General features: G+C 32.6%; 1 protein-coding gene across 1 annotated transcript in view; it reads right to left on the reverse strand.

Annotated features, from left to right (window-relative positions):
• Positions 1-1,765: 1,765 nt before the first annotated feature.
• Positions 1,766-25,197, reverse strand: part of LOC142978444 (prolactin-releasing peptide receptor-like) — a 69,473-nt gene continuing 46,041 nt past the window's right edge. The window contains exons 2-3 of the mRNA XM_076122904.1: positions 7,645-9,175; positions 1,766-2,436 (exon numbers count right to left, since the gene is read on the reverse strand). Coding sequence (XP_075979019.1) covers positions 7,652-8,953 — 1,302 coding nt within the window. The 5' untranslated portion in view covers positions 8,954-9,175 and the 3' untranslated portion in view covers positions 1,766-2,436; positions 7,645-7,651. The remainder of the gene's footprint in view (positions 2,437-7,644; positions 9,176-25,197) is intronic.

Raw genomic sequence — 25,197 nt, forward strand, 5'->3', positions numbered from 1 at the left:
GGTCCCACTGCAGGGCTATGACATCCTTCATCTTGAGATAGACTAAAACCTTTAAGTTAATGAATTCTAAGCTTCCCCAAAGACACAAATTCAGGTTAAGTTGAATTTATTTTACTTAGATATACAAGCATTAAAATTTGTATACTTGCAAGCGTTAACATCTCATTCGAAAGTAAGTTGTAGTTTCAAATTCTATTTAATAAAACTTCGCATAATACTTTGCACGTATCTGGGGGCACGGAAGTGCCCCCGCAAGTCGAGCAAAAAAAAAGCGGCACGGCCGTAACATCCTTTTCTCGAAGCAATTCGGGCTATTTTTGACACCCCTATAATTTCGTTGTGGATAAAACAAGAAGCCTGGATTTTCAGCAAGTAATTAATCATTGTATAAACACGGTATATATAAAATTTCAGTCAATTTGAACCAGTAGTTTAAGAATGACAACTTGTTAAAATTTTGAATTTTGTCACTCACTGATTCACTGACTCACTGACTCACCGATCATCAAAAGTCTAAGGTACTTCTAGCAGACTTAGAAGCTTAAAATTTAGAATACAAATAGGGTTTAGTGTCTTAATCATGGGAAAAATTTTATATTTTCTAATTTCGGTCCAGTTTTCTAAATACATCAACTGCAACAATAACTTTGTAATCCCATATAAATGTATAAGATTACAAGGTTACATTTGCAGTTAATGATTATTATTACTGTAGAAAATAAAATAAATAGGTGTAATTAGGTACCTACTATATGAGGCATAACGGGAGGGTGTATAGGGTGGGTAAGAGTGTTTAGCCCATGAAACTGAACAACATTCCCATAGGAAAATATGTTGAATTATGAAAAAAAAAACGTCTTTCCATACAAATTGGACTTATGTTCGCTCTACAAAAAGAAGTGAGATGCCATCAAAAACATTCTGTAAAAACCTCAAGTCTCGCCGTAAAAAGTGGTGAGATCTATATAATACCAAGTCGATTAATCTATTTAGTCTCTACTTAAAGGACCTTCTTCTGTCTTAAGTTATTATGTATGTTATTATCATGCCAATTAAAAAAAAATACCTTTAAAACAAATAGATCGACTTGGTCATCGCAAGAAAACACAAATTCGCCATTAACATTTCAGGAGCATTAACTTCTCGTCGTGCTGTGTAGTGTGATCATGCGATGACCAGGTCGGTCTATTTGTTTTAAAGGTTTTTTTTTTAATTGGCATTATAATAACATACGTAATAACTTAAGACAGAAGAAGGTCCTTTAAGTAGAGACTAAATAGATTAATCGACTTGGTATTATATAGATCTCACCACTTTTTACGGCGAGACTTGAGGTTTTTACAGAATGTTTTCGATGGCATACAGTCCTACATTTGAGACATAGCATGTAGTGCAATTGCTATGACGAATCTAAAATTAAGATGTGAAGCACCAATAATGCATTTATGTCGAAGGGTTTCAATTCTTTCAACAGAGAAGTAGGTTGCTTTGAGTACCCTACGAAAATAAGTTACAGTCTGCTCATACTATGAGGGTTTGGATCGTGATACAAAATAAATTCTGAGATGAAATTGTAATTTTAAAATTGAAGGCAAAAGATATGACCCTTCGTGGAAGTTTTTCCTAAAGTAGGTGTTATAAAATATTATACCCTTGTTTTATAGCTACTCACTCTGTTTTAATTATTCAAATGAATTCAAATCTACTCCATTTTTACTCAAACTTTGAAGGGAAAAGGGTAAGAAATTAATGTTTTAATCTGTCTTTGGTACACTTTATTATAATAATGACAGCAAAATTGCACGTATTTCATCCATTGACTAATTACAAGGCATTTTGCATTTATATACACGTTTACTCATTTACAATTACAAAAATATTTTTAGAATAACACAGTACTAGAACGCTATATTAAAACTATACACGTATAGAAAAAAGTACCTTCGTCAAGGGGCTCAAAGTTCATAATCGAACTACAAAATTGACGTAAATACTTTTATTCTTAGTTGACATATTTACACTAAGTTCTAATTAGTATTTTTTACTATTCTGTACACAATAATCGTATACTTACTTGGCTATGTACATACAATCTTATTGAATGTTTTATACATTTAACAATATTTGATTCATATTTCATATGAATCTTACATTTATACGATTAGATCAGTATCCTTATGACTAAATTGTCGTGTTTGAAAGAACATAAAATCTATTAAAGTGATATTTTACTGGCACATTCTTCATATTTCTATACAAATAAATCACATATTCATGTCTACACTCAAACATACAATGAAAATAAAAACATAACCAATGTTCGTGGAAATGGTTTCTACTTTTCAAAGCACTTTAAAGTTTATAATGTCATTTCACTATTGAGTACACAAGAGAAGTTTTCTAGAATTTTCCGGATAGAACTGTCTGCATCAATACCTGGAAGAAAAAGAAAATATTTTAATAAAAGGTAAAGGTATTTTTGTAAGAGAAAATTTGCCGCGGCGTTGTTATTTTTCCTTTACTCCTGGGAGGGAAGAAAGTTCCAAAGAATATGGTTTGATTTTATCTCTAATTGGTTGCACAATTGGCTTTACTCCTTATCGTACCGAAATATTAAAATGCCAAAGAAGATTATAGATATAAATTATGTTATTATATTTTTTTTATATTATTGTTAAATTTTTCATACAAATACACGCTGACAACCCAATGCCGAGTTTTTTATATGAAAGAAATAAGGAGCCCTAGTCAGCATTATATTTATTTTCATTATAAAGTGTGAAATGTTGTTTAATCAGACGTAATGCGACTTTAAACTACTAACAGTCTAAAAATCTAGACTAAATAACGTTTAATTAAATTACTAAGTTGCTACATATCACGACTTGGCTTTTCTAACGAATTAAACCTTGTTGTATAAACAATTAAAAATCCGCACTCGATTCGACATGAATCACCACGGTTCTTGTTAAAACAGCCATTATAATATGTAGTAGCGTATATCCCCGTGATACTCTAAGTACTATAAGCCGAAGCTTTACCGTCTATAATTAATTCTTAGTTTTATGGTTTTCAGTAAACGGGGATATAAACTTAAGAGGATTTTTATCCGTAGTGAGAGTGATACGTAGAAAGGTTAGTCACGATTTAGTATGTAAAGTAAGTAAGTCAATTTCATAGAAAAATAACATACACCGTTAGTAAACTATTTGCTATGAAATAATATGCGCATTATCTGTGCGGAAATGTCAAGCAAACTTGTATAATTGCGTTAATCAGAGACACATATTAGTTTAGAACAGCCATGTAATGCGAAAGTTATTATTGGACCGCTCAGTACTTCACGTGCGGCGGATGAAAAATTTTAGACCTTTACACGCAACTTACGCAACAATCTATTACTAAAGTTAGTAATTAATAAACGTCCTAGTATTTATTTAACGACTAACCTTCACAAAACAATTAGTTAGATTACTGGTGACGACACGAACCGAATCAATACTGTTACAGCATTTTTGTATAAAGTTACAACGCTATTTTACAATGCATGTGTACTAATGTGTAGTAATGTGTACTGTTTTATGAGCAATGAAGCAAAACGAGCTAAATCCGAGACGTGAACTAAATAAACAAACGGATGCTGCGATAGTTAAATATAAAAATAAAATTGTAATCTAAGGGCCGTTACTCATACAACACTTTTAGCGTCGACGATTTATTCAGCCAATATTCGATTTCTATTAAGTCGTGTCTAGCACGCTCGATGCTTTGTACGATACTCGACAATGTCTTTTGATTTTCAATAGGGAACTACTTTTGGAGCCAAGACATTATACCATTCAAGAAACGTTGATTTGATAGAAAATTTGCAGTGCAAATACAACAATTACGAAATTATCCTGTCTCTGCCAAACATGACACAGGTCAATAACCTTTCGTCGCTCCGTCCTTTGTGGTTTGCTCCTAACAATGATCTGATCTTACAACTAACCTACCTAGCGATTTGATATCACAACATTTAACCCAGGACGCTATATCGCGCGCCTGGAAAATTTTGTCAGAAGTATCGTATGTGTCATTGCCCTTATGATCTTTTGCCGTAAGCAAACATAAAACGATCGCGCACGCGCTCTTTGAAACGATATGATCTTTCAAGTACGTAGATCATCTTTGAAAGAAGACTTCCGTAGTCATGGATTGGTGTTGGTATTGCTACTTTAAGCTATTCTGAAGTTGTCTCATTTCTAATTACAAACTGTAGAAATTATTGAATTATTTGAAATTAGCACTCAATAAACATTTTCGGACAACCAACATGTTTTACATTATCATTTTATTCGGAACTGAAGACAGCTTGTATCATGCTAACTAAGCAACTGATAAAAAATCGTATTCATTTCTAATTTCGGAAAACTCGTGCTGTTACGAAAAAAATGGTCCTAGGTGGGATTCAAATCCTTGACTCGCTTCTTCGGTATAGTAAAAACGGTTTTTACATAAGGCAAAACATAAGTAGTAAACTATATTCAACAAAAACTTGTATGACTTGGTTTAAAACTATAATTGCATAACCTACTGCAAACGACAGAGTTTTTATGTGCTAGTTCGCGAGCGAACAAAAAGTTAACGCAGTTTACATATTATGATTATAGCACTTGGCGTAGCTTTACATGTCGTTTATGACGTCACTGCATATTATATTGTGTTGTATTTTCAAAGAATAATATAATATGGCACTCGTTGTAATATGAAGATAGATAGACTCAAGCAGTATAAAAAAAGGCGCCCATAGCTAGTTGCGCTCACCGGTCGGTAAACGATCTGTGAGTTAAGCAACCATTGGCGCGGTCATTCCATAGATGGGTGACCGCATAGTGGTATTTGAACTGGGCGCCTCCGTGCTTCGGAGGGCACGTAAAAAGTCAGTACCGGCTGTTGTCTACTAAGATAACAGTCGTTAAGCCACGTCAAAGGCCTCTCGGGCGGCTTGAACAACTTTGACACTAGGTTGACCACTAACCGTACGACAAACAAACAAACAAGTATAAAAATAGTAACTGCGAAAAAATGGGAGAAATGTGGTTAGGCAGAAAGCTGAAATGATCAGACGATTTAGTTAAAAGATGATAAATGAAATCGGCGCAAGATCTTACGTGACATGTTAGCAGTAGTGTGATTTTTCACTTTCGTTAACAGGCTATTGATATATTTCGTATGAAATATTATATCGTATTTTGCAACAATTTTGTATATTTAGTAAAAAAAATGTTTAATGTCATGTAAAAAATCGCGCCAGCATGAACAGTTGGTAGCAGTGCGCAGAATTGACAATGCTATTATAAACCCTTGTTGCACCTAATACTGCAAAAATTGTAAAAGACAGACCTTAGCAACGACTTTCAGACGATTCCATGGAACTTCAAAACAGAAGCGCATTTTCACAAAAACCCTCCATTGTTCCCTTTGAACGTAATCATAATATTCTTTAATATACTTTTTGTGAGTTTCCGCATTATACCTACTTAATTTTTTTTCCCTTTCGTTGAATTTTTAAGAGTTCTTTCCAATGCGAAACCTTATTAGTTGGTGCCTTTTGTTCGGCATTTTTTCTAACAATAACATCTCATTATTAACTTTTAATAACTTTAAAGTATTGTTCGGTCATTAGTCTATTTAACCGCATATAAGTCTTGTTCAAACTTTATCAGAATAAAATATAATATGTTTAATTAGCTAACATATAGAAAAGCAAACAAAAGTAAGTTTGGAAAACCTAATTGGATGAGTTTTATGACTATAATTCTATAAATAAATATAATTCATTTTGAATATAAATAAATATAATTCATATTGATATAATAAATGTGAATGTAAACACGTTTGGTTGGTCTGTCTGTTAGTTACAAAATTAAAGGCTAAACCGCGGGTCTGTCTGAATGACATTTTGTTTGGATGCTGTTCAAGACTTGACATCAAACATACCATATTTTACGTTTCAAAAATTAATTCCTGAGAAGAGTACATAAAATTTCTAAATTAAGAATGTTACAATTATTTGTAATAATATTTTTTACAAATAATTGTAGAGTGTATCCTTTGTTGGATACTCAAATATATCAATAAATGAATAAATGAGCAAATCAGCGGGTCACGGATAGTATAAAATTGCATAAATAGAAAATACACCTAAAAAAGATCTAATAAAATATATTATTGCTATTAAAAACCCGATAAAATACGTTTTGTGGCAGTCGGCAATTAAATGCAGTGTGCTTGAATGAGCGCACAAATATGATTTGTAAATACAAATGAGTATTTAAATAATTAAGTACGCAATAAACGTTAATATTTATACCATCTAGCACTAGCTTTATGATAAAATTTAATTAGTTTCGGTCGCCCTAATTATGAATACATTGATTTAACGGCTTTATGATTTTCAGGCTTTATAACGAACGTTTTATTGAGCTTTGTGTAGATTCTGTAAAGGCACCCGTGATTTTTAGGTTAATACGGTGCATTTTTTTACAATAGCTCATGATTTTTATTACGTTTTTATAATCTAGTAATTTTGACAGGTCTTCTTGGTTTACTAGTCTATCTGACAGAAAAGCCGCAAATATGCCTATGTTTTCTCGTCTATATACATAAACTTTGAACATAGTAGGTAATATTTTCTCGGTTTAAATATCTGAAATAGTGCGTCTTAAAACAAATAACAATTGTTTACTACAAACTTAACACATTTTACCATAAAAAAGATTGCATAAAGTAGTTTGTAGAATGTTCATCTTAATTTACATTCTTACTACAACTGGGTTTAACTTAACAAAAGATTTACTTGATGTTAAGATACTGTATTTTATTTAAAAAACAATTGTTCCGACCAAGATCTAGCTTGGAGATTAACAAATTGTTTGCTAAAATTAGTTTCTAGGTTTGAAGACAAAGTAATATAAATTTAGTTTTTCCACAATACAAACTCTTTTGAGCATGAAAGTAATTTTTATTTTTCGTTTAATACTTTGATTACTTAGGACGTAAAGGTCGAGATTTTGATAAGATTGTTTTTATAGAGGCTTCGGGATCAGAAGGACAATTATTTTTTAAGTCTATGAAATATGGAGCTATGAGAGAATCCGTTGCTGTAGTCTACTAAAACATTATTTTCGATCTTGGAAAAATCAAAAAGAGGCTCTAAATATTAGCATTGCATGGCTGTTTTCTTACGCAGATTTTATGTGATTACGTTCAGTGTAATCTAGGTAACTTTCGTCAATCATAAAAAAAAGCAATGAGATTACAAATGATGGATATTTTAATAAGAAAATAAAATATTTGCGTTATAAAGTGAAAAATAATAATAAGTTAGGCTTCAGGTAATACTTCATTTTGCGCTATAGTTTCGTCAGAATATTAGATCATCTTTCCACATGTAAAATTATTATAATTTTGATAAATAAACACAAGTTTAACATTGATGTCGTATATCCAAAACAAGTTTATTCTATTCAAACCATTACTATTTAAAATAGTTGTTAATATGATTCATAAAGTCATTATATTGAGATAAGTTAATCTTTAAGTTATTTTTTTATCTTAAAACTTAACATAGTAATAAAATTATCTTAACGACCTGCTTACCTCATATCTACAGCGCAGACACGATGGGCTCCTTATCCGAACTATTTACAGTTTTATCTACAAACATATACATATTAACACAGTCTTCGTTAGGACTCGGGTTATCCTCGGGCTTCTCATCTGGACTTATATTCTCCACACCGTCATCATCGTACACCTTTATTTTATCATTGAACTCTATTTTATATCTAACCGAAGGCATCTTACTAACAGTTGATGTAAGAAGCGACTCCTGAACAGTATCGTTACCGTTACAAGTCTTCTCTGAACGGAACATCCCCGTCCTCTCTGATTGGTTGAATTTCCTCTTCGACCTTTTAGTGACTAGAGCTCCTAAACAAGGCAGGATCTGCATAAACTCTTTCCTGAAGTTCTCGTTCAACCACGCGTAGAGGAACGGGTTGTAACAAGTGGAAGACATAGCGATGAAGTGCGCCACGAAGAACAACACCATGTAATACTTCCAGTCTTCTGCTAATGAGTAGAAGTCGCTACTTATATTTATGAGGTTCAGGGGCAGCCATGACAGACCAAATATGGCGACCATCGCTATCAACATTCTATTCGTCCTTCTTTTCCGTTCTCTTTCTGCGTCTTCTTTTTTACTATTCTTACTTCCTGGTCTGGACTTTAATCTATCGTTTAATTTTACACTAACGCAGGTGTAACAGAATGCCATGACTATGAATGGAACCACAAATTGCATGATTGTAGTCACGGCACCAAATGCTTTACGTATTTGATCTGATGGCCATTTTTCTGCGCAGTATACGTCTTGTAGAGCCATGTAGTACCCGTATGGGAAGGTCACGGAAAGTGAGAAAACCCAGATAAATATGATCAAACATATGCACGTCTTGATTTTCATGCGTGGTTTGAACGGATAGATGATGACGAAGAACCTATCTATGGCTATGGAGGTTAAAGTGAGCGTAGAAATATAGACACTGCAGCCTTGTGCATAAGGCATGATATGGCACAAAGGGCCTCCGAACACCCATCGGCCGAGGAAAGTGTAAAGTGGCGTAAATGGTACAGCAAACACGCAGAGTAGGATGTCTGACAATGCGAGGTTCGTGATGAAGAGATTAGTGACTGTTTGCATAGCTCGGTTCCTGATCACGGCGTAGCAGACGAGTGCATTGCCAAAGATCCCGACCACGAATATGATGGTGTATGCTGTACAGAAAGCTGCTTGAATCGCTTTGTCTTCAATCGGGTCAGTCGTATTACTTGTGAGTTCATCGCTGATGTTGCTGAATGAGTCATTGTCGATCGGATTATCGGTGATCCATTGGTCGGTCGGCATAATTTTGTCTTGTTCTTAACTTGGCATCATAAACCTTTTTGGTTTGCTATTACTATCATATTTGGTATGTCTTATCTTATTGATTTCTATGTGAAGCGTGTGTCTCATGTTATTATGTTGACGATCAACTGTGTTGTTTGTTTTGTTGAGGAGTAAACATTGTATGAGCTTGTAACATTTTCCTTTATATCCGATCGATCATTCTTGTTTGGTGGTTGTGATCTGAAACAAAGAAACAATCTGTTATTATTTGGAGTACATACAATATAAACACGATTTATTTTTGTATCAATGGCATTAGTTTTTCCTAAGGCAACCCAGTTTGGGTTGGGTCAGTTTGAACAAAATCCTCAAGGTTTTTTTAATCTCCCCGGCCATTTTTATTCAGTTCTGCTTCCAAAAGTGTCCAGTCCGCGAGGACCTTCATTCAACTATTTGTTTATTTACATTCTCGTAGTAAATGCGTATTTTTATATATAACGTAATCGATAAATCTAAATCTATTTACATTCACTCAGTAGGTAAGTGTTAGCACATCGTTATACCGAATGTTTGCGTTGATTGACTGAAATACGTATGCCTATAAAATGTATGCGGAAAATGGTCTGAATTATAACGGATATTTTTTATACTTTCAATATATCGGTTCAAAGTATTACGCAGTTGAATCGTTCTGGAAATATTCAGGTGTTGGTCGTAAAATAGTTTTACATTTGTATTTATTGCGGACACCATTTGAATAAACTATGCCGATAAACTTGCTGAAAAATAACACCCATTTTTAACCTACCTAATACTTATTATTTATTTAAAAAATAGTGCTTCATATCTATATAATAATTTATTAGATTTTTTTTAGGTTATTTTCCGTCTCCAGTAGGTATTCAGCATTATGAAGGTAGCGTTGCAGCCGAGCTAAAATGTCATGCGGTACCTAATAAATAATGCCCGATTGTAGCGTTAATTCTCATTTAATATTAAAACATGATGCAATGCAAACGTGATACGTTTGTACAATGATTTTATAAATGATCCAGTAACTCTTTGTTACTGGCTAAAAAGAAAATACTTATAAAAACGAGCAGCTGTTTTAACTTATAATAACATTGAATTTAGCTGTTCTAGGAAAGGTAAGGTCTAATGGTCTAACCTAACGGCTGAACTAACTTAAGCCACCTTTACACTCAATGAAACTTTCAAACAGCGATTCACAATGTTTTCTTTCACCGTTAAATAATCCTGTCTGAATTCAAATTAGGTTTAGAAAATACATATTTTGTTACAAACTAGACAAGCTTTACTTATATTATGATAAATGTTAAGAGTTTTGAGAAATAGAACGCTTATCGTCTTATCGTTGCACGTCAGGTTATTTCCGTCCGCAATTGAAAAAGACTAATTTGAATTTTATTTAAGGAGATGTCGAAGTGAAATTGATTTCGCGGACAGTAGGAATTAAAGTTTGTTGCTTGATTTATTGCAGAAAAAGTTTAAAGTTACTTACTTTTGTGACAATTAGATACATATTATGTTACTTTTAAGCGTTAATTCATAGCTCGTGTCTAACGTGTATCAATGCAAAAGCGATTCAGAAAACAGTAAAACATTCGCAATAATTTTATTTTATTTAATCATGTACGGCCTTGAACTATATCTTGAGTTTTTATTTGTTAATACTTGTCGCACGTTAAGGCTCGTATTAATAGACCGGTATAAATTTGGAAGCACGGTTGTAAAAACTTGTTTGACATACTAAAATAGGTTGTTAGAACCTTGCCTCCAAATTATTACTAGTCTATTTATACGGACCTAAGTAACCAGTCTATAAGTAAATAATAGACCGAAACACTAAAATAACTCAAGCGTTCTCTAAATAGCTGAAGTTCTGAAAAGTTCAGCTTACGGAGTACTAGATATTAATAGCCTAAAAGTTGCCCACCAACTGATTTATAACAATTAATTACCTTATCTATAATTAAATCTGATATTTATAGGAATTTAATTCTGCCTGTTGAATGGAAACAATGAATTATGTAATTGTTTCTGGCTTTGAGATAAGTTCGTGAATTATTGCAAAAGATTTTTTGCAATAATTCACAAAATTATCTCACACGTGGGTAAGATGATTGTATTTGCATTGGTCATTATTGATGCTGTGTAGAAGTATGTTTCATTGAATGTTATTTCATAATAAACCATTTTACTTGCAATTATTTATCACTGAAATAAGATAAACGCTTTTTAAAGTACTAATATAATGCACAAACAACCAAGACATCATCCAACTTTATTAAAAAAGAAACATTTCAACATTTGACAATATATATGAATGGCATATTTAACAAACTCTTTATTATAAAGAAAAATCTTAATAATAATTTGTCATTTCAACACATAATTAATATAATAAAGCTATGTCACTATGAAAAATGTGTTCCAAGTTTCTAACGATGTTGTTTACATCATAAATGACACCTACATAAGAAATCAAAGGTAACTGATTAATGACCTATCGTTGAGAATAATTATGACAGTGTTATAAAAGTGTAACGCTTGTCAAACATCAAAGAAAACGTTGTTTATTTTAGGACCGTATTATTATATTATACAGTTTGTGTTCACAGCTTTACGTTTTATTTTTTTTTAAATTTTTAAACGTATGTTGTTACGTCTGGAGGTTTGAACGACAAATTAAATAGGTAATAGTTTCTCTCAGAGTAAAATAAAAATTCTTTAAGTAATAGAAGCGAGTATAAAAACAGAATAAGTCTTCAAAACGAACCTATTTTCGAGTAATACAGAGACAGTTCTAATTCTGAAACGAAATAAAAATGAAAAACGTAAATTCAAATAAACAAAACATGAACAAGGTTTTGTTTGATATGTCGCCAATAGAGTTTTAAAAAATATGTCGAATATACAATAGTATCTCGTATTACAAGTGACCACCGTACAGAAGTTTAATAAAAATATAACTCTAGTTGGTTTTATGAATAAACAAAATCTTAATTCATTTTGATGTAAAAGCCAGTGTCATTTCCTGCGACCGTCGTAAAGTGCTTGAAGGACGAGATCATGAATAAAGTTCTTTGATATCAATGTCCTTACAACTCTGTTTATTTACAATCAGTAAGTCAACCCTGAAGATGATGTACTTAGTTGTTTATATTTCTTACTGAAAAACTGATGCCTGAAAAAAACAGCTGGTGTGGATTTTCCATTAATCAGTATGATTAATGGAAAATCCCTTTATAAGTATTAACGTTAGATTTAACTTTCAAATTATTTTTTAAAAAGCATGTTGTTTTGACGATGCATGCTGTGTCATCAAAAAACTGCGTAAATTCATCAAAACTGTACAAGCCGTTTAGTACTGTAAGCGTAAAATCTTTTTTGGCTTTCACGATATTGGTTCTTCATACCTATTTATAACGTGTCTTTCATAGAGAAGGCTTGGTATGCACGGCTAATAAGTAAATGCCCGGTGACATATTGCCCATCCAATCTTTTAGTGTCCAAAGCCTAGTCTAGTCTAGTAATTAAGCTGAAAGCCTATGCCCATTCGAATGGACAGCAAGGGTTCCAGGGAGCCACAAACCAAATCCCACATGACGTGGTCAAGGACTCTACTAAAGTTAGAAATGCGGCTGAATGGACGTATGTGCGTTTGTAACTCTTTGACGGAAAAACTACTGCATGAATTTCGATGAAAATTGGCTAAGAGGTAGATGGTAAACAGTATTTTAACTAAGCTAGAAACTTATAATGAAGACATGTCTGAGTAACCTGGACGAGAATGGCACAAAACAGAGATGACTGGCGTAATCGAGAAGCGGCTTATTGTAGAAAAGCCTCAACAGTAGGTAAAGAAAAAATAGTTGGTTAAGTTTATCCTATGGTTAGTGGGGAGTCAGAGTGGTACAAGCCAACCGAATGTTGTTTTTGACTTTTATTTTGCACAGGGGCCGACAAACCACCGTCATACCACCACCGTCACCGTCGACATACGTCTAGAATGATGTTGATATTTTTTACTCTTAATTTTTTTTCCACGCAAACAAAGTCACAGACAAAAGTTAGTTAATTCTAAATGCCAATAGCCTATTCGACCATCTACTACAGTCGTTCAGGTCATGAAATTAAACGCCTCAGTTGGCAACGTTCCTTAGAGCTCATTTACTTTATTACTGCGATGAATTAAATGGTAATTGTTATTAGAAATTACTTGAACTTCCCTTACTTTGTACTTGAGTTTAGAACTCAATTTTATTTGTTCTTCATTTAAATTGTTTATTTACTGTATTTTAATTAAAATTATTAGTAGAATGTCAAAATATATTTTTTTTATTGCAATCGTATCAGCGTTTCTAGCGGGCGTCGTAGAAACTATTTTTGCAGTAGATTTAAATGTCAAACTCTCGATACTCGAAAGTACCGACTGTACAAAATCGTGCTACAGGTATACTACTATTTCAAACACGAGTCTCTTTGAGTGCGCGATTGTTTTTTCTTTTCTATATTAAATAACCGGCAAAGAAAGGTACTTGTAGTTCCCAACGAATTATTTAAACTCTTTTTGCGTATGTAGAATGCGGTTACTATTCTCTAAGAGTATAGATAGTATAGTCTAGTATAGTAGTCTATACTTGACACATTGACTTTGACTGACACTAAAGCAGTAAACTGTTTAATATTATTAGCTATTTTGTTTTCATTCGTTCTAGACGTTGATAGACCAATCACTCTTTTAGACTACTCAAGTACATAGCAACGTTTTGCAAAAATTGCACTGTAATAAAACAATGTGATTTATTTCCTTATTAACTCAGTGTTATCTAGAGCAATGAACATCAATCAATTTGTATGCATTTAGACAGGGTAGATCACAGCCGCGAATGTTTGGCCGATCGCCAACATTTTATGAGATCCATATCGATAGTAAAACGTATCGGTAATAAAAGTTAAGTGGTGAATTTTAGTATTTCCGTCAAGATGAATATGTAGTTTCATAAAATTTTCCATTTAATGCAGCCAGGAATAACTGGAAGCTAGGTTTAGAATTATGGAATAAGCCGAAGTAAAAAATCTATATTCGATTTTCGTGTGACTAATAGCGAAAACCAATACAATTTTTTAAGGAGTTCTGTGTGTGCATCCAACTTAGTATAACTATCGAGTAGTTTACATTTAGGCAATTATAAAAGTTCGGTACTATAACATCAAATTTTGCAAGAAACGCTATTGATTTTAAGAAAATCTCTCCACAAAAAACACTGTCGTGTATTCAGTGTCCGTTTATTCAAACGCTTAGATAAAAAGTTAAAATAATTTAAAGAATGAAAATGAGGTTTTAACAATAACAAATGTTTGCGGTCCAAATGTAAAGCTTGATAAATGTGCGGTGCTCAAACCACAGAAAAATACAACAAAACTGGTTTAAAGCAGTTTCGCGAAATTAAAAAGGATTACTACTTACTTTAAATAATTATATAAATACATTATACTACAGTGTGCGTAAAATACAAACATTAACATTGTACACTCAAATGCATAGGTATTTTCTGTTACAATGAAAGGAACTCATGACGTAAAAAAGACTTATAAGTAAATGTAAATATGGGCTACTGGATTAGCATCAAAATAATATTGTCTAGTGTCTACACCTACTTCGTATTTATCAAAGCATTTTAAATGTGAAATAGAATCTCCAAATAAAATATTCATCTTGCAGTGCCAAATGAAACATCTTAAAACAGATTCAGAAGTACTATCGACCAAATAATTGCTAAAATGAATAAAACAAATTATCCATTACCAAATTTCGTATTCTCGAAATACAATTTAAATTTTCACAAAAGGGAAAAAATGGAATCGGGGCGAGATAAAAGCTTGCTAAGGCCAGACGGATTATAATTTAATCATTTGAATACAAAAACACTCTGGAGTGTATCTCGTTGTAATGGGATCTATTCATTGAACTTAATGCAGACTTGATTCGGATGAAGAACTCCAGATCGATATGAAAATAAACCACGACGAATGATGTAGTGAGAACGGTAGAGCGTATGCATGTGTATGTGACACGAGTGTTTGTTCGTGTGTGTGTTTGAATAGTGTAAGTAGTTTTGATATCTTTTCACTTGTTCGAGATCTATTCTATCCTATTCTCTCTATATATAGATGTGGCAATGCAAACTATTATTTATAAGCATCTATGTATTTGAGCAAGTAAATTATTTGATTTAATGACGCGGGTCAGGCGTTGGCTGCCATATGTGTAATGAACCGGTAAATAACTTAAGTTACGCCGACGACATGGTCCTGCTGAGCCCCTCGGTCGAGGGCCTACGCACACTGTTATCCATATGTGAAAAATATGCTACTAGCCATGAACTAACCTATAATGTTAAAAAGACAGAAGTGATGATATTTAGGCATAACAAAACCGATTGCTTTACTCCAGTAATATCCTTTGCGGGCGCGCAACTAAATATCGTATCAAGTTTCAAGTATCTAGGTCATGTGATAAAAGATAATCTTAAGGATGACGATGATATGGAAAGGTAAAAAAGGTCAATTTCTGCAAAAAGTAATATGTTAGCGCGCCGTTTCTCTCGCTGCAGCAAAACTGTGAAGGTCACCCTATTCGCGGCATACTGTCAGTCGTTCTACACCTGCTACCTATGGAACAACTACAAACAGCGAACTTACCACGCACTACGCGTGCAGTACAACAACGCCTTTAGAGCTATGCTGAATCTGCCGTGGCGGTCTAGTGCGTCGGCAATGTTTGCCGAGAATAGGGTTGACGACTTTTATGCCGTTATGAGAAAAAGGGCCGCTTCCTTTATGGAACGAATAAGAAATACAAAAAACGGAAGTCAGGGCTGTGTACGAATGCTGTAAATTTAACATACATATTATGTAAACTGTAATCTATACCAATATTATCTGCTATAAATAATGAAAATGTCTTGTAATCATGATTTAACATACAATGACTAATTATTTAATTATTTTCGTAATGTTATCTATGAATGAATGTATGTATGAATGTATTGTAATTGTAATTTATTATATTGTAACTCATGGGATTTTGTAATATGGGTTTGTGCCTGAAATAAATCAATTTTTATTTTATTTATTATTTAATTTGCTCCGTAGAGAAATGGTTGGTGATAAATAAATTCTTATTGAAAGATATAGTGAATAAAGTTGGGAAATATAATGAGATTTCAGAAAAGATTTTTGTGAGTTACATTTAAGAAATGATTAAAGATACATTTGGTTTTAGATCCGTATATTAAAAGCATAATATAAAAAAAGATGAATACAAATAAAATTTTATCTGTGTGTGTGTCTGTAGCATCAGTTACATTCTCTGTTCTAAAATTAATCAAGTGGTTTGAGAATCTCATAAAATTAAAACTGTTTATACATTCGATTTGTATTATATCGTTTAAAGTAAATATTTATACTATTTAGATTGTTTTTCAACGTTAAAACTACTAATAGAATTGATAATAAATATTGTAAACACGAATTCAAAATCATTAATTTAAAAGCAAACGTAAAGTTAACAGCTTCTCCTAATAATTACTTTACTATACTATAATTATATAAAATAATATGACATCCAAATCCAAAAATCACACCCCATTCATAAAAATGTTGGTAATTGCAGGCAGACACCTAAGAACGCCACTCACTACGATGAATACAAACTAGTTTTTCTTCATGATAATGTTTTCTCTTAAACTATATTTAACTCTAAATAGAAATGACTACCAGTAACGTAACCTTAGTAAGGTATATTTACATCACAAAGTTATTTATAGCTCACATGAATTAACCAGCAGTTTCCATATTAACTCATAATGCATGTTCTTAAAGTAAATTAAAATAACAAGAAGTAAGCACGTTATTAAATAAACGACGTTTTCTGACGTCTTACACTGTTTTATATATTTTATGCTTTTGTTACATACATATTACTCTCACGCTTGTAACACTAATCCGCTCAAAAAAGCAAGTGTAGAGTGCGTGAGAGGGATCCTGAGCAATTTTTTCAGAAATTGGTTCAGGATGCTTAGAGGATAAACATACTAAAAATCCCCGCCTCTAGGGGGGGCGCCGGAGTGGAGGGAGGGGGGTTAAAGTTCCCATTTTTTAGTTTTTCACTAATATCTTTAAAACGGTTCGTCATAGAGTTAGAATTCTTCAGAATCAATTTCTGAAGAAATTGCTTAGGATCCCTCTCGCGCACTCTACACCCGCTTTTGGAGTATTCTTTGAGCGGACTACACCTAAAGGTGCAGGCAAAAGTGTTTAAAATGCATCTACTATCTATCTATCTATCGTATGGTTAGTGGTCAACCTAGTGTCAAAGTCAAAATCCACTGTTTGCTATCAACAATGTAATAGGGAATAGGGAACATATAAATACATGTAATAGGGAATGAGACTATTGCTAGTTATAGGGCAAATTACCAAAGTCCGGGTTACTATTGAGAATGTTCCATAGAAATGGCCAAAAGCACGTTGTGATGATCAGTCGTATACAAGGAAAGAGTACAAAAGCAGTGCTCTTGTTATTCTAAAAATATGACTGTTAAAGAGAATTTCTTAAGAAATTAGATCTCGGAAATGTACAAAGTTTTTAATTAGCTTGGATATAAATTAGCTGGAACGCTTTAGGAATTACTTTTTTAAGCCATCGCTCCGGTTTCATGAAGTGTTTTCAAACTTGGTTTAATGTTTCGTTATAAATAATGGTATGTATGAAATATTCGGAAAATTTTAAAGAAAACTCCAAAATCATATTTCATGGATGTTCATGACCGATTTCCTGGCTACTTAAGTATGTCAAAAAATGTTTTTAACGCAAATTTGATAAAGTTTGTTGAAACCAAAATTTTATTCTTAAATAATATTTCGTCCCGATATCTGCCGTAAATTCAATTTTATTTTTATCACTCTCCATTAAAAAACCCTTTTTCGGTAACATACCTACCAAATGAACCGAAATAACCGAGTAACACGTAAATAACAGTGGAAATGATCCTCAAAATGAATCGTTCGAACTGCGAGAACATAAATTATTGGGGACCCTTTTCAAGGAGCCGCAAGTATTCTGTTGATTGAATGTGATGGATCTTTCATCGCCTACTGACGCCTACATATCTGGCTATTTGGTTACAGATGTCGAAGGAATGAGGGTAAAGGACTCAATGGTTATAAATCTATGTCGAAAGTAAGGGCAATGACTAGACTGCCGATAAATTGTGATCTAGGGCAAAGTCAGATGATCGCAAAATTTTGACCATAACAAATCTACTATTAGGTCTCCTTAATAATGTATCAGGTAGGTAAATAGCTTTCACTTCTACCAAATTGTGATTAAAAACTCAAATATAACATAAGGAAATGAACAGTTCTAACAGTTTAATTATAAAGTTACTTACTTTTTTGTACACACCATTTATGTTTGTAAGCATCTATATTTAGCGTAAATGGATCATAATATGAAGAAACTCGTGATGGAATGTGCTACTAAGTGCCATTAAAATATCTACTTAAAACGGAGCGTATCTTTACACATTTGAACTGAATGAAATGATTTCTTAACTTTACCCTATTTCGTTTTTGTGGATGCACGTAGTTTGTTTCGAACTTCGGTTCGGCATATCTTATATCGCTAAATCATAGTTCGACCGAAATATCGTTGGAATAAAATAGACTCTATTCTATATAACTCAGAATGGAAAACGCAATTAGCATTGCTTGTGTAATTTGGCTGCGGTCTTTTATGTGAATCAAAGTAAGAGCAAAAAAGGTGGTGAAGAGACCACTAATAAAGCTGAAATGAGAGTTTCGTGCTAGTGTGGATTCAGCTTTATCCATACAATATATTATGAAATATGACAAATCGTTGTTCGGATATTTTACTAGTAAGTATTTGGGATGGGCCGTGACTGATTTCCTTTTGCTACGCGTCCTTCACTCCGATACGTTTCAGGATGAATTTTAGACGGAAATTCTCAACGGGAATACGGACGTTTTGCTCGGTGAAATCGAGTGAGTTGCAACATTACTGGAACATTTGAGTCTATCACGACGATCGATTTCTGGTAACTCTATAGATAGAAGAAGTATGTACTTAACTGAGTATTTTATTCAATTTTGGTTTGTATGTTCAAGTCGGTATATCTAAAATTCGGTATTTCTTCGAGGAGACCTTGCCAGTTTTTTAATATTAAATAAAAAAAAATAAACCATAATGTCACACTGCTGGGGAAGGGTTTCCCCCCGTAATGAAGGAGTATATTAAAAATATTTTTTTAAATAAATCTCTAAATTATTACTTAGAGATTGAATTCCGAAAGAAATTCAAGGTGTATGTCCGAACTCCAACTTATACTTCCTTATCGATAGATTTGTCAGTTGTCGACTGCTTTATATTTATTTAACTTCTAACCTTTTATTATTTATAAGGTTTGGCCGTCATGATGTGGTTTTTAGAGGGTCCAATTTAGCCTTGTCCGGCTTCGCTGTTTGCTTTAACGGATTGTTTGCCTTAGGCCCGTCGCATCTGTACTTTCCCCATCCCTAAACGAGTGAATAAATATTTGTGTGCCATGCTCTGTACGATACTTTCGAGTGTATTCTAGAAGAGGTGTATAGAACTACGTTTGGTCCGTGTAAATATGTATGATATTAGTTAGAGAAATTTATTAAAATCTTATAGACCTCGTCATCTTTTTCTTCATGTAGCGTAATATCCAATACACCTGCTATTTAAAGATACCTATTAGAGCCATTTTTATAATGTTTTTTTTGCTTATTGCACTGCAAAATGCAAAAGCACTGGATATTTTCCTACAATAAAGGGAGTTTAGGCCTTGAATCCTTATTTTTTTAATTGTTTGTAATGAGGTGTGAAATTTACTTATACCCGCTACATACTGCTCTACAGTCACGTATCAACATTTTTATATACAATGATAACATACTACTGAAAAATACCGACACAGATATTTGGGTATATGACAAAGCACTCAAACGCTTTAGTCAATTCCATACACAAAAACCTTTCGAGTGATAAGATAATTTATAAAAAGTTTCACACAAAAAGTCTCTTGTCCCACAAACGTTAGATAAAAGGACAATGGACGGTGGATTATCATTTTTGATTTGATATTCAGTTTGTTCACAGTTTTAGGTTATGTCATTACCCATTTAGAACAAAAGGTGATTAGTTTATTGAGAGCTTTTCTACATGAAATTGTAACAATTCTATTTCTTCCTTTCTTAAGTTAGTGATTATACTGCGACTGCAGTATGGAGACTACTATTCTTGCTGTTAACAACCGGAATCGACTGACCATCTGAAGCACGGAGACGGTCAGCTAAACGATAGCCCTCGATAACAGTAAGCAGCTACCCATATATGGAATCTCTCCGTAAAGAAAGTAAAATCCGTATAGGTGTAATATTTTCTATTTAACACGTATATTTTCGCGGAAGTAACAAAAATATTTTTGTTTAGCTTTTATCCAGTATTTATAAACTCTAGGGAAAGCAAAGTTATTTAGAATTTTTACGCTCTCGGCTACGTTAAGTGCACGCTATCTTATTTCATGCGAGGTGAGAAATACTGTAACATCGTGACCCAACAGCTTCCATTCTTCTCTTGGGAGTTACTTCCTTTTACTTTTGGCGTACTGAACTATGGAGCTGCAAAAATATGCTGCCATTTACCGAGGCTGAAGGAAAGGTTGGTTTGAAAATTCCGTGGGATTTTTACTTTGTTATCTTCGTAGATTTGTTAAAATTCGTGAATTGGAGGCTACATTGTTTTTTTTTCTTTACTGTGATTTCCTGTATTTGTATCTATTGTAGGCTTTTTTACTAATTGGTGAGTTTTGATTTGACAGTCGACCGATTAACTAATTATTATTTTTATCCAAATTAGTTCTTTAAACTGATTTGAACACATTAATACTTTGTACTAAATAAAGTAACTATATAATAATCAATCTCCAGAGGATTGTGTTTGTGGCACCAGATAAATAGTTCATAATTTTTGTGCAGATTATTTTGTTTCTTATAATTTTGTTATTTACACAAAAATGTTTTACAATTATCTTTTTCAGTACAATAATATTTTTTCCGCTATTTTCCACCCTGTTACTGCGTTTTCCATTAAGTAAGACATAAAACTTGTGTCTGTGATGACCTCTGAGTAAAAATTTAATGCCTCTCTTGATGTCGTAGTACACAATTATTCAGAACCCGGTATCGTTCAATGGAGAGAGACACATTATGATAGAACTATAGTCGTATAAATGTAGTGCAAAATGTATTTTTAAATATCAAGGATATGGCTGTGGAGTGGCAAAACCTCATTTTTCTTTAACATTTAATATGAGGGATGATCACACAGTACAAATCAGTAAAATATCAATGATATTAATATCATTTGTCTTTCTGTCAAATTTTTAAATACTCTTAGCCCGTATTAAAAGATTGGTAATGGTATAGAAACCTTGTACCTACTAAAATAGGTTCTTAAAACTGTGCATTAATATGAGTTACAAAACTACGTCATTGTGTAACGGTTACCAATCTATATAATGATCTTGCCAACCTTGCTTAACTGCATTTTTTTCCGTATAATCAAGGCTATCTTCTTATAATAATGGAGTTTTATTCTAAGAATATGGAGAAATCTGGACCAGCTCTTTTTAAATATTCGTACCTTTAAACTGAAAACTAACGAAATGTAAAAGATTTTTATGTTTTCCGATTCAGCTGTCACATGATATAAAACCATTTTATATAGCAGATTGACTCACATGGACGATTCTAAAACGACGTATCAACAGCTGACTCTCTCAATACTTAAACGTCATATCAGCCATCAACAGCGAAGTATGATAAATGAGAAATAAATGTATGTAAATCTGTTCTTGAAGAGCTATCCCATCTTTTATGGACGTTCTTGAATGAAGAGTGACATGTTCTCGCTTGTCTGATGAGATGTCATGAAATTTTCAACTCTTTAAATATGTTCACGCCTGTTATACTTGCAGGTGTAGGCAGAGGAGATATACACCCACGTTTATTATCTATATTTCAATAAAATATGTGTGAAATTCTGTTTGCCAGTTACATTTTCACTTCAAAGCCGCTGAATAAATTTTGACGAAATTGAGTATGGAGGTAGTTGAAGACTCGGAGTCAAACATTAAATTCTTTGTTTGCTATCCTTGCATGGCTAAAGCAGTTTAGTGCTTTAACGATTTTGATAAGAACTATGATGAAGGCAGTTCTGCCGTCGTAAATCTAAACACAGTAACTTCAAAATATGCGTTTTGAGAAAAACGCGGTTGAAGTTTAATGGTTAATTTTTGCTCTCTTGATGATACTAATTATTGTATATTATTTCATGCAACTTTTAATGTTAGTATATTGTTAAATCTTTGATTCTGTATATATGTATCTAGTATATTATTATTGTATAAATAATAAAATTAGATAATGTGTTTTAAGCTAGGGTAATAATATAATATTTTTTTCTTTTTTAAGTTACAACACGGTAACTCAACGGTTACTGTGTTGTAACCAAGTTTTACCTATTACTGTGTTGTAACTTTGTAAAGATATTAACATTAGGGGAATTACGACACAGTAAGTATGTACATACTGTGTTATAACTATGTTTCTTAGAAATACATATAAAATCAGTAATACAGTAAATGAGATACTGTGATTTATTCAAGTATTTGTTGTTTATCTTTGAACAATATTTTATACGCAATCACAGTAACTGAAGAAGCCGTGTTATAATCAAGCAAAATAAAAAAAAAGTAAATCTATTCACGTTAAAAAAACACAGTTAGTAGTGAGATACTGTTATTTAATTTAAAATAACACAGATACTGTTTTTTATATTAAAAAAAATGTTTTTTTTGTAAAAATACTGTGTTTTTATTTAATGTATTTCGGTAACTATCCATCGTACAAACAAACCGAAAACTTTTTCAAATAGCCCGCGGTCTCCTGATTCCAAAGAACTAAACAAACTATAAACACAGTAACTTAAGTTACTGTGTTTACATTTACGACGGCAGAGTTGAAAACGAGAGGTCAAACAACGCTATCTTTAAAAATCTTTAAATTTATATTTTATAGTTTTAAGAAGATAACTGTGTCGATTTTTTTGTTGTTGTTGTGATGGGGCTGACTTAAGCTCGTAGAGTTAAAAGCCCTCAATAAACAAAGATTACTTTTTAAAATCAGTTCTCAACTTTTTTCGTAACTCAAGTTACACGTCAGTGGAGTTGCGCGTATCAGCGAGTCTTATAATACGCTTATTCATTCTGATATATTTTTATACTGTCTCATGGTTTATTTTCATCACCTGACATTAAACAGATATTGTATTTTTGTAACAAAATTGTAGGAAGACAAAAGGTAATATTAAAATTTATTTAAAGTACTCGACATAATAGGAGTCGTGAGTACATTATTTTTACATTAGTGGAGGAAAACATCGTGCTGAATATCTTTTATAGATCCTGGCGGTAGTAACATACTAGAATAACAGATGAGGTAGCAGCAGAAAAATATTGTTATAGGAAGAATGACTAGAATATTTAGACAGTGCCTACGAGTATATCCTAGAAAAAAAATACAAGAAAAATAATTTAGAAAATGTATTAGAAGAACGACTAAAAACGAGATTATTTTGATTGCTATGTAAAGAGAAATTTGTGCTTATTGGAATTTAAAGCTGCAGACCACCGAGTCGTTTATTAAATTATGATATTACATTAAATGTTATTATGTATTCATGACATTGTGGATTTTTTTCTTAAGTATTAAAACATTAATTAATCTTGTTTTCTACATCAATAAATATTAATAATAAAAAAGTAAAAACGAACAAAATATTTAATTACAAACTGAAATTAAATAGACGTTGTACCATCCTTCAGTTTCTTTAAAGTCATAAAATATCTCATCAAGAATGCATAGCTTAACGTAAAACATTGCTTGAATTGAGCAAATTCGATTTAAATCCGAACTCAAATAGATTTAAGACTTCTCTCGCTAAGAGAAACAGATTGAAAACTCTACACCACTAATAAATTTAACTAAAATGGCATTTGCAAGTTTAAGGACCAGCTTTACCGCCTTTGAATAGTTTGTCAAGAGGAATTTTGAGGAGTTTTTCATACTCGCTGTAAATTGATTTGTATAAATATGTACTTAGAAGTATATTGGCATGATTATGAGTCTGTTACGTACGATCATCGTGTGTGAACTGTTCAATAGTATTTATTTATAACATAATTTTACTGCCACTTCATCTATCAGATAGATTATCCAACCCTTAAACATAGCCTGTAAAACTAGCACTTAAACTAAAATGTCACGTGGTCAATTTAGATATCACTCATAAGACAGCATGTACGACCTCTACTCGTAATTTGATGCATGAAAACTTGAGTGATGGCAAATAATATTACCAAAGGAGACAAGTTTAAGGGTCAACTACCCTCATACGTTCTCTCTGTCTTACATGTAAGTTAGCCATATGTCTATCCTCGTCGTACAGTGATTTTAATTTCAGATAATCTACCTGCCAACAGTGATGTATTAAACAGGGCACTTGAGAACATCTGCTCATCTCTCATAATACCTTTAATCTGATAACTGTTGAAAGGTCTTCACACATTATTCTAACTCAACTCACAGTACGGTGCTGAACTGTATTCTTTATGGCATGTTACATGCGAGTAATTTTCTTTCTTGAGGGTAAACGACACGTGCCTTGTTTTCCACTCGTTGATCGTCTAATTCATATTTATTTACAATTTTTTTTTGTATTTTCCTAAAACGTAAAATCATTAAGACGAGATCAAGGAAAGGGTGAAGTGGAGGAAGAGTTATGGAATGCCGATCCCACCGGACCAATAGCTAGGAAGAGAGAGAAAGCAACACTGCATTAGCGCACATCAGTGTTGGGTCAATCAACTAATTTTTTCAATCAATTGATTAGTCATGACTAATTTAGTCATGAATTATTTAGTCATGATTGAATTAATCATGAGTAAAAATAATAATCATAATCATGATTAAATAAATTAGTCATCAATCATTTAATGATTAAATGACTGATGACTAATTTATTGTATTTTTGTATGATGATTAAACTAAAAAAAATAATTCAGGTG

Source organism: Anticarsia gemmatalis, chromosome 14, assembly GCF_050436995.1.
Source record: "Anticarsia gemmatalis isolate Benzon Research Colony breed Stoneville strain chromosome 14, ilAntGemm2 primary, whole genome shotgun sequence".
Lineage (NCBI taxonomy): Eukaryota > Metazoa > Arthropoda > Insecta > Lepidoptera > Erebidae > Anticarsia > Anticarsia gemmatalis.